General features: G+C 57.0%; 2 protein-coding genes across 5 annotated transcripts in view; one reads left to right on the top strand and one right to left on the bottom strand.

The window, feature by feature from the left end:
* SBNO2 (strawberry notch homolog 2) overlaps positions 1 to 12,943 on the top strand; it is a 50,759-nt gene extending 37,816 nt beyond the window's left edge. For 2 of the 4 annotated variants that reach the window (XM_056335968.1, XM_056335967.1), the window contains exons 14-29: positions 1,925 to 2,007; positions 3,047 to 3,247; positions 3,805 to 3,980; positions 4,175 to 4,306; positions 4,593 to 4,728; positions 5,399 to 5,511; positions 6,019 to 6,090; positions 6,500 to 6,608; positions 6,918 to 6,992; positions 7,349 to 7,492; positions 7,694 to 7,788; positions 8,026 to 8,118; positions 8,337 to 8,468; positions 8,695 to 8,771; positions 8,931 to 9,121; positions 9,514 to 12,943. In XM_056335968.1, coding sequence (XP_056191943.1) covers positions 1,925 to 2,007; positions 3,047 to 3,247; positions 3,805 to 3,980; positions 4,175 to 4,306; positions 4,593 to 4,728; positions 5,399 to 5,511; positions 6,019 to 6,090; positions 6,500 to 6,608; positions 6,918 to 6,992; positions 7,349 to 7,492; positions 7,694 to 7,788; positions 8,026 to 8,118; positions 8,337 to 8,468; positions 8,695 to 8,771; positions 8,931 to 9,121; positions 9,514 to 10,130 — 2,446 coding nt within the window. In that variant the 3' untranslated portion in view covers positions 10,131 to 12,943. The remainder of the gene's footprint in view (positions 1 to 1,924; positions 2,008 to 3,046; positions 3,248 to 3,804; positions 3,981 to 4,174; positions 4,307 to 4,592; positions 4,729 to 5,398; positions 5,512 to 6,018; positions 6,091 to 6,499; positions 6,609 to 6,917; positions 6,993 to 7,348; positions 7,493 to 7,693; positions 7,789 to 8,025; positions 8,119 to 8,336; positions 8,469 to 8,694; positions 8,772 to 8,930; positions 9,122 to 9,513) is intronic. The other 2 variants (XM_056335966.1, XM_056335969.1) reach the window with 2 other exon arrangements.
* Positions 12,944 to 14,320: 1,377 nt separating this feature from the next.
* Positions 14,321 to 16,627, bottom strand: GPX4 (glutathione peroxidase 4). Its single transcript, XM_056336000.1, has 7 exons — positions 16,485 to 16,627; positions 16,128 to 16,222; positions 15,847 to 15,991; positions 15,619 to 15,770; positions 15,418 to 15,442; positions 14,960 to 15,019; positions 14,321 to 14,603 (listed from the first exon to the last, which is right to left on the bottom strand). The coding sequence occupies exons 1-7, from the start codon at positions 16,557 to 16,559 to the stop codon at positions 14,571 to 14,573; spliced, it is 585 nt and encodes a 194-aa protein (XP_056191975.1). The 5' UTR covers positions 16,560 to 16,627; the 3' UTR covers positions 14,321 to 14,570.
* Between the last annotated feature and the right edge of the window lie 54 nt (positions 16,628 to 16,681).

The following is a 16,681-nucleotide window of genomic DNA, read 5'->3' as shown; positions in this document are numbered from 1 at the left end:
CCTGAGGTGAAGCCAGCAGCAGGACCCATGCTACCCTTTCAGCAGGGAATGATGCTTATGCTCCCCCTCATTTCTGTAGCTTTCAAAACACCAGCCCGTCCTGCGAACGTGGCTATTCCTGCCCCGTGGGTGACAAAAACCTGGGACACGGGGATGAGTTGCGTTTCCTCTGTTAGGCAGGTGGCAGGGCTGTTCCTCTTTTCTTTTGAAGTGACTTTTAATGCAGGTAAAAGCAATGAGAAATACCAGAGACGGTACGTGTCCAGCTTCCCTCCCTTACTGATGGGGGGTTTGTGTTGGTCTGTGTTACTCCACTTTCTCCAGACCCTTCCTGAAAAAGAAATACCAGTTTGGTGACAGTGAGCAAGGCAAGTCTAAACAACCGCTTGGATTGATTTAGTCTCTTGGATTGGTTTTCCCGTCACCGAATCCAGAGGAACTGGGCCTAGAGGACTGCGTGGTCCCTTGGGGCCTGGCTCAGCTGTCACTGAGCGCACATTCTGCTTGACTCTGTCCCCACTTCTGGAGGCAAGAGCTCTTTGTTCAGCAGCGCTGGCCAGATAACTGAGTGTCTTCTGGCATCTGTTGAGCCTCCAAATGCGGCGTCCTGCTTTTACAGCACTTCAGGGGATTTCTGGAGGGGAGCCTGCTGGGAAGAAGCAGTTGTTTAAACGATGCCGAGAAATGGGGTTAAAAATAAGTGGGTTGGTCAGTGAGTGAATACCAGCCCAACCCTTTGTTTGCAGGGAAGACGGGAGTGCAAGTGGTGCGAAAATGAACCAGATTTCATGGCAGGGAGGTTCCAGACCTGAGAGTAGAGTGAGCGTTGGCATTTTGAGCCCAGGGTCACTGCAGCACACAGGACAAAAGGGCCCGTCCTGGCACAGTGTCATTGCAGTCGCTTAACAGCCAGCACAGGGAGTGGGACCATCTCTGCCTCCTTCAGCCCCTCACACCAAGGGTCTTGGAGCTCCCTCCCTGGTTCCCAAGGCTCCCCTTTTCTCACATGGGCAAGATGTCATGTCCATACCTCTCAGCTGTCGCTTTCAGCGTTTGTTGGTGTTGGGTTTTTGTTGTTTTTTTTGTTTTGTTTTTTTTTTTAACCAGAGCTCATTCAGCACTGCCTTCTCATTGCACTGGGGGTTCATCCCCACCCGACATGATCAGCATTTAAGCATTTGCTCTTTTATTTGCAGAACAGCCCACAGAAACATTTATTTCCCACCTCTTCTGATTTTTTTCCGTTCACCTGAACCTGTATCTGAAAAACACTACGTATGTGTGTTTTGTCACTTTTTTTGTGGGCAAGGAGGCCCACGTCCCGTTAACCAGAGGACTTGGCGGAGCACATCTGTCAGACAGCCTGACTGTGATCTCTGCTGTCAGAGCATGGAGAGGGGCTAGGACACTGGGACTTACTGGATTTTTCAGTAGCGATGTAACAGCTTCCCAGTATAGTGTTTCCCATTTAAAACTCCCTCTTAGTTGCTATATAAAGGTCTTGCAACTTTGACGTGCCGTGTGATAGTGCACCGCCCAGGGGCTGTGCTGCTGCCGTTGCAGTGGCTCCCTGGAATAGCCCCGCTGCCTCTGCCAACAGGGAGGCCACGGCAGAGAGCGTTTTTCTCAGCATGACAGTGCTTTGCCTTCCCTCAGCGTGCCCATTTCAAGGCTGAGGATCTGCTGGCGCAGCTCATGCCCCGACGGCAGAACCCTTTGGTGAGACGCGCTCAGTGCCGGTGGCTGCTGTCCTGGAGAGCCACGCTGTGCCAGCGGCTGGCTGAGCACATGCTGGTAGTTGCTGTGCAGGGTTTACCCCTCTTTTCACGAAATGTGGTGCTATCTCAAATGCACATTGCTACGTGATAACCGGCAGATGTTCCTATTCCTGGTAGCTAGAATAAATTTTGCATCTTACTTTCAGAGGCGTCTTTCTATCACTAATTCAGAAGCACTTTCCTTCAACCAAAAGAAAGAGAGAAAAAGGAACTGGCATTAAAAGAAAACGTAAGAGCACACTCCACTGCCCAGCATCTGACCTCCTGCCTTGCTGCTTCACCCCAGCCACTCAGCTTTTTCTTTTCCTTTTTCCCTTTTCCCTACTTCATGCTTTTTGCTACTCTGCCCTGGTTTCAGTTTGCCCTCCCGCACATCTGCCATCACTCTCTCGCGTCTGGAGGACAGCAGCTCTAGGTCATTCACCCTTCCCTCCCTCTAACTCACTTCCCTGCCCCAGCGTAGGTCCTCGCCTCCACCACTTGCCCAGTAGCTCTCCCCTTTCCCTCAGCCGCTCCCTGGCCTAGACTGGTGGGCAGATTGCACAAGAGTCCTGGCTGCATGTCTGAAGCCCTCTTGCAGCAAGAGGGGTTTCTGCACTACCCCGTATTTTATAGCATGGCAGGTGTCCTGGGGGAGGGGGGCGAAATAATCACTTCCCTGCCAAATTATTGGCTGCGGCTGCAGGTAAGAAGAGTTTGGGGATTTCTCCTCCAGTGGGATGTGGGAAAGGGGGAAAAGGGGAACAGTGGCACTGGCAGACCGTGGAGGTTACCCTGACTGGCTGCTGTTGCAGAGCAGCCTGTGCAAGCTGGTTTGTGAACCCTCTCACGTAGCAGGGGCACGTCCTGCTGTGCTTGGAAGTAAACAACGTCCCGAAACACTGGCACCTTCCCGTGTCCTGCACGTTCCTCTGGAGGCAGTCAGACCTGCGGACTCCTTCCCGAGGAGTTAGCGCTGCTTACAGCCGGCTGCGTGTTCATCCTGATGTGTGCAACTAGCTTCAGCCCTGATAAAGATTGCCTTGTTCTTCCTTTCTCTCTCTTCCTTTCTCTTTCTCTCTCCCTCCCTCCTCCTCTCTCCCTTCCTTCCTAACTGCCGCCCCTCCCCCCCGCCCAAGAGGCTCTGTCTTTCCAAGATCAGCCTTTCATTTGGGGCAATCTCAGCTATTTTGTGATTTCTCCTCCTTTTTCTGAGCTGGCACTTGCTGTTCTGCACCGATGCACGGGGCTGGGGACTCTCCCTTGACGCCGCTTGCTCTCCCTTGCAGGGAAGCAGAGGGGCCGCTGTGCCAAGGCTCTGAAGGGCATGTGTGACCCTGTGGGTGTCATCAAGATCAGCGATGACAGCAGCACCGACTCCGACATGGGGCTCGACAGTGACTTCAACTCCTCCCCGGAGTCTGTGTTTGAGACAGATGACGTGATCTTTGTTGAGCACACCTTCAACGGCTTCGCGGCTGAGGACAGAAGTAAGCAGAGCAGCGGCGGGGGGTTAGCTCTTGGGGTTAGCTGGGGGGAGCTGGGAACTGGAGTCACTTTGGTGTGGACAGCATTGGCACCCAGTGCATGGGAATGCAACTGGAGGCAGCCACCCACCCCAGCGCCCCGCAAGCGCGGAGGGCGACAGATCAGATATGACCCTTTTGGGGGGGTCTGGCTGAGAGGGTTGGGGAGTCAACGAGCGGATGCGAGGAGACTCTCTTGGTATCTGCTTGGAATGCTGTGCTTGGGACAGCCTTATGATTTTGGCTAGGTCTTACCCGGTGATGGTCAAACTTGGGCTTGTGAGGTTGATTCACGTTAACCTGCTGTGATCAGTGAGCAGGAAGAATTTGCCATGCGTGCTTCTTTCCCTGCCACAGCAGGGGGAAGCACAGAGGGAATGCACTCCATGCTCAGCAGCATTTATTGCAAGTCAAGGGGTCTGCCTGCTCATCAGCTAGTGCCCCCAGAAGCCCCTGGGGACAACTCCCCCCCCCATTTGTAATTACCAGGTAACTCTAAACTTCTGCATTTTACGTTGCAGGTAATTTTCACATGCTGCCTTCCCAGAAAGAGATGCATGGCTTGAGAGAAGTAGAACAGGTGGAGAAGATGAAGAAGGACCTCCTAGCAAAAGTAAAAGCACTGGGCAAAGAGCTACCTCTCAATACCTTGGATGAACTGATCAATCACTTTGGGGGCCCAGAGCATGTGGCTGAGGTACTCCTCGTAATCGAGTATATTTCGGGTGGCACTGGGTGACAGGAAAAAAGGGGCCAGCAAAGAAGGTTTCTGCTGGAAGGGCAGGTTTCTCTCCTTCCTTGCGAGCTGAAAAAACTTTCTAAAAGGACTTGCTGTGCCGTGCAGGTGTCTCCCCTCTGACACCCTCTCTCTCTCCTGTGCGGTGTGTGCAGATGACAGGGCGGAAGGGCCGGGTGGTTTGCAGACCAGACGGCTCCGTCATGTTCGAGTCTCGTGCGGAGCAAGGCCTCTCTATAGACCACGTCAACCTGAAGGAGAAGGAGCGTTTCATGAAAGGGGAAAAGGTGAGTCAGGTTCGAGCTGAGGACACCTCCAAACGTCTGCAGGGGAGTGAGTACGCTGGGAGGGGAAGGAGAAGGCAGGGTGACTGCATGGTTGTGCCTTGCCAGCCTCAGGTCCACGAGGCTCTGCAGCTTTCTGTCTGTCTGACCTGCTGGGAGGTGACAGGGAGTACTGGATCCCTTGGCGGGCTGGGGCTGTGGTGACACTTTTGGCTGTCTCTCGAAGCAGTGTTGCAGATGCCCAGGAACCTCACTCTCCTTTTTCTCACTTGTCCTCTCTCTTCCTCAGCTTGTAGCAATAATCTCCGAGGCCTCCAGCTCAGGGATCTCTCTCCAAGCAGACAGACGGGTGAAAAACCAGAAGCGCCGGGTCCACATGACGCTGGAGTTGCCCTGGAGTGCAGACCGGGCCATACAGCAGTTTGGTGAGGGCTGGGGGGTGGTGGCCACTGTCCCCTTCCCCTGAGCATCGTTCAGAGCACGAAGCCATGGGCAGCCCGGGGAAGGAAAGGTGTGCGTGGCCACACGCTTGTGCTGCAGCCAGGGCAGGTGTATTTAGCTTTCTGAGATACAGCACCATGCAGAGCACAGCACTCCCATGCTTTGCCAGGATGGAAATGCAGACACAGAGTAGTTGTGACTGCTTTTATCTTGTGAGGAAGGTTTGTGTTGACTTCAGGAGTGATTTGCCGTGTGGGAAGGGGGGGAACCCTCCCATAGGAGTTAGCATTGTGTCCTTATGAAATGTGCTGAGGTGCCTGGGGATTTCTGTTCCACCCTGGGGGGAGGCTCTGTAGGATGGGGAGGGATGGTTCCTCAGTACCTGAGCACAAAAGACATGACGCACATCTTAGCTCACACTGCGGGGTCACTCCTCTGCTCCGGAGGGTCAAAGCTACAAACTCACCTCTGCCAGCACCAGGGTGCCAAATGCGACTGTGCCTCTGTCCTTTTCCCCCAAAGAGCCATCTCCTTTGAAAACCATCAGGACATGGAAAATTGTTGCGGTGCTCTCACCCCTTACTCTGCTTCCCTTCTTGTACCAGACTGGCTGTACCAACCTCTCCTTTCACCTCTGTGCTCATGTCCCCGTAGGTCGGACGCACCGATCGAACCAGGTTTCTGCTCCAGAGTACGTCTTCCTTATCTCTGAGCTGGCAGGGGAGAGGAGGTTTGCATCCATCGTGGCAAAACGTCTGGAGAGCCTAGTAAGTGCCCCACAGCAGCGAGATTAACGTGTGAGTTCCACACCTTTCTGAAGAGCTGCCGTTTCTGCGTGGCCAGTGTGAACAGTACGGGGGGCTGCATCACCCCTGCCTGAAGGAACTGCTGTTGTGGAATGCAAAAGGATTTTTGCACCCTGGGATTTGGGAAAGGAAATGAAGAAAAATATGTAACTAAGGCATCAGGAGGAGTTTCAGGGAAGCAGAACCCAATTCCAGATGCTGGAATTCCCCCACCTTTACAGGAGCGTACACCCGTCTTATTTCCAGAAAGCTGACGAAATAGTGAAATAATTTGTCTCTGTTTAAGTTTTCTTCACTTCTGATAAATCCCCAAATACTTTGGTAAAGCCTCAATATTCCGGAGGAGCACTGCCTCCCCGCAGCACGTTCTTATCTTGGCCTCTTCTGAGATGCAGCTTTGGCCATCCTTCTCTGGTGGTTTTGCAACAGTGAAAAGTAAGAATATTTTGCTTGGTGTGCCTTCCTTAGGGTGCCTTAACTCACGGAGACCGACGGGCCACCGAATCCCGAGACCTCAGCAAGTACAACTTTGAGAATAAGGTAATTTGGGGCTGCTCTCAGGGTGGCTCAGCCAAGGAGGGGTTGAAGCAGCCGGTGCCTTCAGCGGGAGCCAGAGCCAGGAAGATCATTGCTGGCATCTGCAGGCAGGATCGGTCCTAGCACCCAGCTCCCCGCACCTGCAGCGCTCAGAACTGAATTAATAACCAGCCTTAAGCGCCTCTGCCCGCCCGCCAGTGCCGGCGTAGGGTGCAGGTTCCTCTGCTCTGGTCCCCTGGGCACAGAGAATCCCCCTGCCAGCTCCCCCCTGAGCACAGCCACCAGCTCAGTGGCTTTCCTGGAGGCGATGGTTTTCTCTGTAGTGCCAGCAGAAGTGACTTGCGACTGTTGGGCTGCGTAGGTTTGTCCTGTGCAGGTTTGTCCTGTGCGTGACTCTTGTCTCCTCTCACAGTATGGTGCTAAAGCACTCGACAGGGTTCTGTCCACGATCCTCAACCACATGGAGAACAGGGTTCCTGTGCCCAAGAGCTATGACCGAGGGGAGGCTGCATTTTTCCATGGTGAGAACATCACCAGCTCTGGGGTTTCTGCTGCGTCTTGCTGACCGGGTGGGTCTCAGGTTGGGTGGTGCCTGAAGAACCGAGCAGAAGGTCGGGAGAGGGAACGGTACCTCTGGCTTAGCAGCTCATTAGTGAGTGGGGCAATTGGCCACCCAGATGTACGTCACGCTGCCAGGTGTTGGGGGTGGAAGAGTCTGGGAGAGGCTTAGCTGCAAAATAGTGGGCGCAGCTGGAGCGGCAGCAGCCCTGCAGGACTGCTAAATTGCTAAAAAAACCCTAAAATGCACGAGCTGCCTTCTGCCATTCCAGAAATGAAGCAAGGTCTCATCTCCGTGGGGATCTGCTGCAATCAGATGAAGTATGGCACTGTCTCGGTGGAGAAGGGTATGTGTCAAGCCTTTCCTGCCCAGAGCAGGGGGGAAATGAGAAAGGTGGGGGTGTGGTGGCCCACCCAGTCGTCTGCACGGGAGCACAGCCCTGAGGGGGCTGCTGTGCAGCTGGGGCAGGATGTGTGCTTTGAGGGGAAGGTCTTGCTGGGATTAGCTGGCAGTGCAGATCCCGCTTCCCTGCAGCAGCCTGGCAGCTGACCGCAGCCTGGAGGAACAGCCCTGGGGCTGCTCCCTTGTGCTGGAGTGCTGGGCTGCCGTGGGGAAGGGACACTGGGTGGCTCTCTGCGGGAGTGTGCTGCTGGCTTCCGTGCCCAGCTGTGTCTTGTTCCCTGACCCACCGCGTTTTTGCAGACTGTTCCATCACCAAGTTCCTGAACCGCATCCTGGGTCTGGAGGTGGACAAGCAGAACATGCTCTTCCAGTATTTTTCTGACACCTTTGACTATCTGATTGAAAAGGACAAGAAGGAGGGCAAATACGACATGGGCATTCTAGGTACTGAGAAAAAGAGGTGGCCAGACCTCTCCCTCCCGCACCCCTGCAGTTCCCTGTTCCTCCCTGTGCTGATTGATGGCAGTTCCACGGCCATCCCAGGCACTGCGGTGTCCCCACACAGCACAGATCTTAAAGATTCTTGCAGGGAGGGGAGGTGGGACGGGAAGATGTATCTTACAGCAGTCTTTTCTCCTTCTACAGATTTAGCCCCAGGAGTGGATGAGATCTACGAGGAGAGCAAGGAGGTCTTCCTGACCCCTGGACACCCGCAGGATGGGCAGGTCGTGTTTTATAAGGTAGGCAGCCTGCACAGCTGTGTCTGCAGTCCAGTCTTCTCCAGTGCTTCCCAGTCAGGCTGTGGGTCCTTCCCCCTGTCCTGTGGCTTTGTGTCATGTTTGTGTGGCATCTGCCTCGGTCATCAGCAGGTGCCTGATGCTGGGAGTTTGTGTTGAGGGTGGGATTTGTGAGACAGACAGCGATGCACTTGTCCTGCCCCCTGAAGTTACAGAATCACTCTGTCTGTCCCTGTTTAGATCAGTGTTGACAGAGGCTTAAAGTGGGAGGAAGCTTATGAGAAGTCACTCAAACTCACAGGATCCTTCGATGGGTTCTACCTCTCCTACAAGGTAGGTCCCTGGGCTCTGCCCAGGTGTCCCCCTCAGCTTGGAGGGTGACTCCAATGGGAGAAGGTCTGCCATGGCTTTAAGAGGTCTGTGTCTGACTTCTTGCTGGAGGCTGGGAGATGCCTCCGAGAACCTCCATCCTGGAAGAAAGGGGGTTAGTTCAGGGAAATACGGGCTTGGGAGAGAGGCTGTGACTGTAACCATCAGCTCTACCCCGACAGATGCGAGGCTACAAACACACCTGTCTGCTGGCTGAGCAGAGCCGTGGCAAGAACTTCATCCTCTACAAGCCAAATATTGGGAAGCAAAGCCAGCCTGAGAGCCTGGACAGTCTGCAGAAGAAGTACCGGCGGGTAGGTGGGAGCTGCAGCCCTTCAACGTGGGGAGAGGGAAAAGCCTCCTCTGGGCAGCTTTGGCTTTGCAAGGACATTTACTGTAACCCCCTCACGGCTCCTTGTAGCCCTGGCTTGGGCAGAGATAGTGGTAGCACCCAGGTGTTCTGACAACCAGCCCTGGATTTCAAGTCTCAGCTGCATGTTAGATGGTGGAAAATCTCTAATCTCTGTGGTTCTTCTGCAGGTGCTGCCTGAGGAAGCCAAGGAGCACTGGGAGAGCAGTTACCGCTTCTCCTTGAAGAACTGTAACCATGCTGCCTGGTAAGGCACCTGCAGCCCCCGCTGTCCTGCCCTCCCCACGGCAGAGCTGGTGCTGGGGAGAGGGTCCCTGGCTGCACCAGGGGGGCTGTGGGTGGGGAATCCTGCTCTGCCGTGGGAGCCCGTGCTGATTCGGGTGGGTTTCTTCCATTGGAACTGAAGGAACAGGAGCTGTAAGCTGATCCAGGAGGGGAAGGAGTGCTTCCAGGGCATGCGCCTGCGTCACTACTACATGTTGTGTGGGGCCCTGCTGCGGGTCTGGAGCAAGATCGCCAGCATCATGGCAGACATCACCAACACCAGCTACCTGCAGATCGTCCGCCTCAAGACCAAGGAGAAGAAGAAACAAGTTGGTGGGTGAAGTGCCGGGAAGGGGAGCAGGATGTTTTAGAAGGAGGAAGGGGCCCAACTACCCAGTGCTAAGATTCCCTTCCTCAAAGGGTGTGTTCTATCCTGGAAGCACCCACTGCTTAGGTGACCCCACGGGAAGGGAGGGGAGCTGGGGATGCCCTGATATGTTTGGGCACACTGGGCTGTCCCCTCTGTGCCCGTGTGAAGTGGTGCTGCTGCTGTCCGCTGCGAGCCTGCGGTGGAGCTGCTTTTGCTGTGGTTGCTCTGCAGCCTGGCTGAGAGGCAGACCAAGCTTGACAAAACGAGCCCTGGTGCTGCTGCCCATCCCTCTGTCCCCACAGTGCCCCGTCCCTTCCCGAAGTGCTGTGGGAACTGATGCACATTCCTTCTCTAGGGATAAAGATCCCCGAGAGCTGTGTCCAGAAGGTGCTGGAGGAGCTGAAGCAGATGGACGAGAACGTGAAGCGAAAGCACAGCCGACTCCTCCAGGCCCAAGAGCAGAGCTCGCAGTTCTCCCTGCCGCTGCACATCCTGCCACAGCCCCTGGACCTCACTCAGATGGGGCCCGGGGTCCCCCTGCCCAGGCACCCCCTGTGCCAGGATGAGATCCTGGACTTGACCTACAGCCCTCCCAACAACAGCATTCCCGACGTGGCGATGAACCCAGAGCACGGTGCGTTGTGCTTCCCCTCGGAGCCTGTTCTCCAACCACACCAGCAGCACAGATTACCCTTTGGCTTCAGTCACCCTTCTGCCTTCCAGAGCCCGGCCCCTGTCCTGGAGGGAAACGTGCCTCTGAGCTCCTCGCTGCATGAACACCTGCCTCTGTCTCACCCAGGACCCCTGCAGGCGCTGCAGCAACAGCAGCAGCAGCAGCAGGAAGATTTTGCCCAAGAGGATGGGAATATCAACTTTAGAGAGATCCTGGAGGACATGCTAAGGACGTTAAATGGGCCCCCCCAGGAGCGCCAGAGTGTGATCCAGTTCAGTGGGCCTTTCCCAGACTTCTGAAAGTCAGCTGGGCACACCGGGTGATGCTTGCCCACTGTGGATCCATATCCTTTGGTGCAGAGGTGAGAGCTGGGGAGCCCCGGCTTTTCTACTGGTTTGGACTGATCCTTTTCTGTTTTTGAGGGAAGAAAAAAAAAACAAAACCCAACAACCTATAGTTCCTTAAAGCAAAGTTTATTTATATATAATATACAGTCAGGCACGTATAGATTTGTATATAACATGCGCTTGGGGGGAGTTGAGTGCTGCCAAGTTCAGCTGCTCTGGACCGATGGTCTCTGCTGTGGTGGAGTCCTGCTCAAAGGTCAGTGCCCGTGTAGGGCTGAGGAGAGACGCCCCCTCCTCTGTGCCCATCCCCCTGCAGACTACTGAGTTTCCGACCTGGGTCGTGCCTTCCCCAGCCCTCCAACCTCCAGCAGCTGCTGCCCCCCGAGCTGGGCAGGGGGCACGGCTGGTCTCTAGAGTGACCTGGTCTGTTACTGAAGGGTGACAGCCCGGTTCCCCCGAGAGCTGGCTGACCAAACTGTATCCGCATCGGCTGCTGCCAGCTTTCCCTTGGGATGCCCCGGCCCTGCTGCGGACCTCGAGGCTGCTCTGGAGGGCTGGCTTTGAAGGAAGGGGTGAAGGGGGGTGCTGTCCCAGAGGAGCTGGGAGCCACGGAGCTGGTGTATCCCTCTGTGCGGGGCTGAGCAAAGCAAAACTGGCTGTGCCTGCTCTGCCCTTCCTGGGGAGGACACTTCTGGGGCTGCCCAAGCTCTGCGGGAGAGGGCAGGAGCTGGCTGCACCCACCCCCCTGTTTGTCAGTGTGGTGACAGAGCTGGGGACTTTGTCAGAACTCAGCCACACGAGGACCTGGGGGGGGTTCCCCGGAGCAGAAGGGCCGCGTGTCCCATCAGCCTGTCCTGCACTTTAGCCTTGCCAGCTCACCGTGGCCGGCCGTGCTTTGCCCAGCTTGTTGCTGTTGCATGTTGTCCTTTCAGCTGGCCGCCTCGCTGGCCCTGCTCCATCGGGCTTGTCCTTGGCTGGGCCACGGACACAGCCCTGGGTGGCTGGACCTGGGCGACCCAGCCCTGCCCACCACTGACCTCGGGGACAGCTGCTCCCAGGCCCCAGAAGGGACGAGTTCCCCAGTGAGCACTGGGGATGGGCCGTGTCCCTGCTCATGCTGCAAATCCAACCTCCGATACCAAAGAGCAAAGGTCCGCTTTGCAAAGCACTGCCCCAAACAACCCACCAGCCTTTGGCCGGGAGCGGCTGGGCGAGCTGCCTCCTCTCCAGGACAGAGGTGGCCTCCAGCCACCACTGCCACCATCCCAAATCCAGCAGCGTCTTCGTCCCGGGGAAACTTTTGTTTTCTCTCTTTTAATCTAAGGAGTCTGGCAGGCAGCTGCCTGCTGGCAGGGATGCTCCAGGCCTGGCAGCACCTCTGCCACCCTCCCCTCTGCTCTGTTCCTTTTCTCTGCCTTGAGTCATCGAGGCATTTTCTAGAAGTGGCACCAGGATGTTCTCAGGGGAACGATGGGATGCCTTCCCCGGCTGGCCCGGCCGTCTCCAGGGAGGGCCTGGGGCAGGGGGTGCAGTGAGGACAGGCCTTTGCTGGAGTCCCCCGTGCCCTGGCAGGTCACTCTTGAGGGTGCTGGAGCTGTACAGTGTCTGGTGGGGTCCCCTCGCCTTGACCCCCGTCATGCCCACCCGCCAGGGCTTGGGGACCAGCCAGGCACCCCCTTTGCTGTTGAGAAGTGCTTTGGGTCGGTGTCTGCAGCGTTTGTGCTTCTGCTGAGACGGGAACCGTCTTCCCTGTCACATGGAGACCGTGGAGCTGCACGTCTGGGCTTGTGTTTGAGGTTGCTCTGGTCCCTGCTTTTCCTTTCGGGGGCTTGTCCTTACCCCCCACCCTCCCCAGCTGGCATCTGCCTCCCACCAGCCCACCTGGCCAGGGGCAGCCCTGCAGCCAGGGCAGCTCGGGGGTGCGTTTCACTGCATGCAAGGAAACCTCTTTACCTCAAAGTAAACACCAAAGATGGGGCGCCCCTGCATACCCCCGTGCTGCTGCCCGGAGAGGTTTCTGCTTTTCCTGCAGCTTTGCTTGCTTCTTGCCCAGGGATCGCCGCTTGCTCGGGGTGCCGCAACAGCCTTTTTCCTGGTCCGGAACAGAGCAAGGCTCTCCCCTTCCCCAGACCCTCCTCTATTTAAAAGCTGTCCCAGTCCACACCACTCGTGGCGAGGCCCTGGCTTCGCCCGCGTCCTGGTTTGTTTGCTCAGTGCTCGCTGAATTGTCAGCGAGGAGAGAGAAAAAGATGCCAGGAAAAACCCATTTCAGAGAGGCTTAAACTCAGGAATAGCCAGGAGGATTTCTCCTGCTAGGCACGCTCCGCCAGCCACTTCGCCGCCGTCACCCGGAACCCTGCCTGGTGGCTTTGACGTTAATTTTAAAATATATGCAATTCTCCCTCCTTGATCTCTGGAAAGACAGAGAGCACCTTCAAAGAAGCCCTTCCCTGCCCCGATCCTGTGTTTTTGTCAGGGTTAATAATATGTAACAATATCTTTTAACTAAATTATTATGCATTTGTCCTACTGATTGTATGTATTTTTAAATGAGTCCCTTTTTTTCTTCCCTTACACCTTTTTGTTAGCACTTTTTAATCCGCTTGTTGTTTGCCTTTGTTTTTCTATGTGTATTTATAATTAATTGAGATGTATATATGTAAAGAAATTTTTTTAGAATATGTGCCTTTGACTAATAATTCTTGAATTTTCTACTTGCCTCAGATAATTTTTCATTCTGCTCAGTAAAAATGGAAAGGAAGCCACATACGAGAATTTTTTAAGTCCCAGCTCTCTGTCTGTCTGTCCGTCTGTCCAGACCTGCCCCAGGATCCCATCTGGGACTCGGATCAGGAATCTGAGAACCAGGGTCCTACTGGCAGCTGGAGTTCACCTCCTGTGTCACCAGCAGCTCGGTGGCAGTTGAGGGCTGCTGTCCCCAACCATCATCCCCTTCTCCCAAGGATGAGCCAGGCAGGGGTCATGCAGAGGATCCTCCCTGGAGCCAGCGCTGGCCTTCAGTGCGGCGGCTCCCTCCGGCTCTGCTGGGCAAACAGATAAAGGAGCCACTGTCCAGGCGTGTTTGTCCAAGCTGCTGTGGCGCCAGGACATCTCACCCAGGCACTGCCAGCCCCGCTCTGTCCCTGTGGGTGGTGGGATGCGGGGGGAGCCATTGGTACCTCGCTTTGTGTGGCCGTGCAGCATGTGCTGCTGGTGGAGCTCAGGGCAAGACCGCGTGGGCCGGCTTCCCCAGACCAGCCCACCGATCCTGGGGGGGTCCAGCCGACCTGTTGGCAGGCACATGGTAGGGGACTAGACTTGTGGGGGGACCCCAGCAAGGATCCAGGGGATCTTCCCCACTCCACCTTGGCCCAGCATCGAGGACAGGGCTCCCCGGGGTGGTTGGAGGCTGTGGGCGTTAAGGGGAGACCCAGCAGCTCCCCCAGACCCTGAGGAAAAGAGGCAAGGTAGCACTCCAGCACCACAGATCACGTGTAAAACATGAGCTCTCCCTGCCCACGGGAGACAGTGGCCTCGGCCAGACAAGGCTGCACCTTTGCAAGCACCAACAAGCTGCAGCTGAGCCTTCCCGAGGAGGAGGGATGACCTGGTGCACCCGTGGTCCCACACGCTGCAGTCAGACATGTCTCCAGCTACATGAGGTTCTTGCTGTGTCCCAACACGACTTGGTGGTGTTTTGCAGCAATTGCTTCTGGCCGTGGCTTGCGCCATGGCTGGAACCATCCCCTTTGCTGCCCTGCCAGGGCTATCCAGGCCAGGGCTGTGCTGCTGAGCACCCAGACTTTGCCCACAGTCTGTGTTTAGAGAAAACCAACGCAATTGCCTCAGCAAGGCACCTGCCTGTTAGTTGAGGGCGAGGAGGGAGCCCAGCTGCAGTCCCAGAGGCGATACACACCTTCCCCCTCCTCTGGCTTTCCATCAGGAGCACCGGCTGACCCAGGATTTGTGTGCAATTCCCCCCTCGGCACTAATAAGGATTATCCCTGCTGGGCTCAGGAAGGGCTCAGGAAGTTGTGTAAGGTCTTAGCTCCCCTGCAAAGCTCTGGGTTCTCACGGGGAGCAGCACAAACAAACCCAGCCCCATCCACCACTCCATTTCACACCTGGACAGAACCAACCAGTCACTTCTAACACATTTATTGCAAAGGGACACCTGGTGCTGCTCTACGCCTGTAGAAAAGGGCTGCCCAGCAGCAGCCGCCGGCCCTGAGAAGTCACCTTCCAGCGGGTGCACGCCAGATCATCAGGTCTGCCTCACCAGCAAGCTGGCTTGAAGACAGACCGTCATTGGGGCTGGATGAGGAGGCTCCACAGGTAGCAGGAGGGCCGGTGCTGGGGTGAAGGGACAGTGCAGCGGCGACATGAGCAGATCTACAAGTAGGCAGGCAGGTCCTTTTCAATCACCTGCAAGAACAAAGGGAGCACTGTGCTATGAGAACGTCACTGCCCCAAGAACGTACCCGAAGCCCCTTCCATCCTACCCCAGAAGGAGCGCTTGGAACCATGCACCCGCCCTTCCCTGGAGCCATAGAGCACAGGAGCGCCTTTTCTCCCCCAGCCAAAGGAGGAAGAGAGCCAAGACACAGCAGCGGAGCCTGCCCTGGAGCAGTGCTCAGCCCCAGCACCGCTGCATTTCTCCACAGATGCAATCTGACTAATAATTTAACTAATAATGGGATCCACAGAGAGCGGCACCAGGCTGGTGCGCTTCTGTGGGTCAGGCAGAGCTGTAACACCAGCCATGCTAGCGGCAGACTTACATAGGGATCCTCCATCGGACTGTACCTCTTCACCACTTGGCCCTCCCGGTTAATGAGGAACTGTGGAAGGGAAACAACACCCAGGTAAGTCCAGCTGTAACATGGGGCTCTGCAGCCCTGCGAGCAGCAGAACAGCCCAGGGAGCTGGTTATGGTGGGGGTCTGGCTGTGGTAGACCCTGTCTGCAGAGCTGGAGCCCCTGGCAGACCTGCTCCCCACCTCAGCTGGTTACTGCCTCTCTGGGACAGGGCTCGAGATAACCAGGCTAGAGGGCCATAGGGGTCTCCAGTCACAGAGACCCGGGCAGCGCAGGAGCCCCTCAAGATGCTCTGCCCCCAACATGCAGGATAACCACACAGAGCAGAGCCTGTGCATGAGGATCCCTCCTCCCTGCAACATCTTGGGGACTCCCTGCACCCCCCAGCAGGTGCAGCCTGGGAGAAGGCAGCTGTATCCTACCTTCGTGAAGTTCCATTTTATTGCACTAGATGAAAAACAAACAAACAAAAGAAACAGAAGTGAGATTTTGGCTGGAAAAAAAAAAGCCCTTCCTCTTGCCACAGCCAAGCCGCCCACTCAGCTGGAGTGGCCCAGAGCTGACCCCCCCACCCGCCTGTCATGGGGCTGGGGCTTTTGGTGGCTCCCCCATCCCCCACTCACTTGCCCAGGGTGCCTCTTCCTTTGGGCTGCTCCTTCATCCATTTCCAGAGCGGGTGGGCATCGTCCCCGTTGACGTCGATCTTGCTGTACATGTCAAACTTCACACCGTAGCCTTCGGCAAAGGCCTTAATCTGAGCGTCGTCCCCGGGTTCCTGGTGAAAGCCACGGAGGGGGCCCCCTGAGCGGCCCCGCAGCCAAGCAGCCTCCTCACCCCGCTCCCCCACGTACCTGTTTTCCAAACTGGTTGCAGGGAAAACCCAGGATGCGTAAACCCCTCTCAGCGTATCGGGCGTGCAGGTCAACAAGCTGAGTGTAGTTTACAGCGGTTTTGCCTCATTTGGAAGCCACGTTGGTGATGATGCAGACGCAGCCCCTGGGGAGGGGGGTCAGTCGGGTGCTGCTCTCCCGGGTTATGCAATTGCGCCCATTGCGGCTCGGTGACCCGCACCGTGGCCTGCCGAGCCGTTCCCCTCCCCCCGGGCCCCGCGGCGCCCAGCCCCCCTCCCTACCGGTACTTCTCCAAGGACACGTCGGTGCCGTCGATGTCTCGGGCGTGGAAGTCATAGATGGCCTTGGCCGAGCGCCAATCCTCCGCCTGGGCACACTGCGGGGCGCCGGGAGCCGCCGTCAGCGACCCCCGCAGCCCCGACGGCCCCGGGGCGGCCCCCACCGCCCCCGGCCCCAGGGCAGCCCCCGCACCGACGGCCCCGCACTGGCGGCCCCGCGGCCTTGGTTGCCCCGGGGGAGCCCGCACCCCCGTCCGCCCCGCACCCCCCGGCCCAGCGAGGCCTCAGCCCCCGCCGCCCACCCTGGCCGCCCCACGGGAGCCCGCCCCGGGCCGGGCCGCCCCACCGGGCCGCGCTCACCATGCTCCGGGCCGGGCCCTGCACCACCGCTGCCCCGCAGCGCAGTGCCCGCCGCAGCGCCCGCGCCCATCCCATGGCGCCCCGCCGCCCCCAGCCCCTCAGCCAATCGGCGCCCCGGGAGCCCCGCCCTTCCCGGTGCGCAGCCAGTCAACGCGCAAGGAGGCGTGCCCGGCAGGGTGATGGATGGGAAGCTGACC

This window comes from Falco biarmicus, chromosome 4 (genome assembly GCF_023638135.1).
Source record: "Falco biarmicus isolate bFalBia1 chromosome 4, bFalBia1.pri, whole genome shotgun sequence".
Taxonomy (NCBI): Eukaryota; Metazoa; Chordata; class Aves; order Falconiformes; family Falconidae; genus Falco; species Falco biarmicus.
Note: the sequence above shows the minus strand (reverse complement) of the source record. Positions and strands in the feature narration are given on the sequence as shown.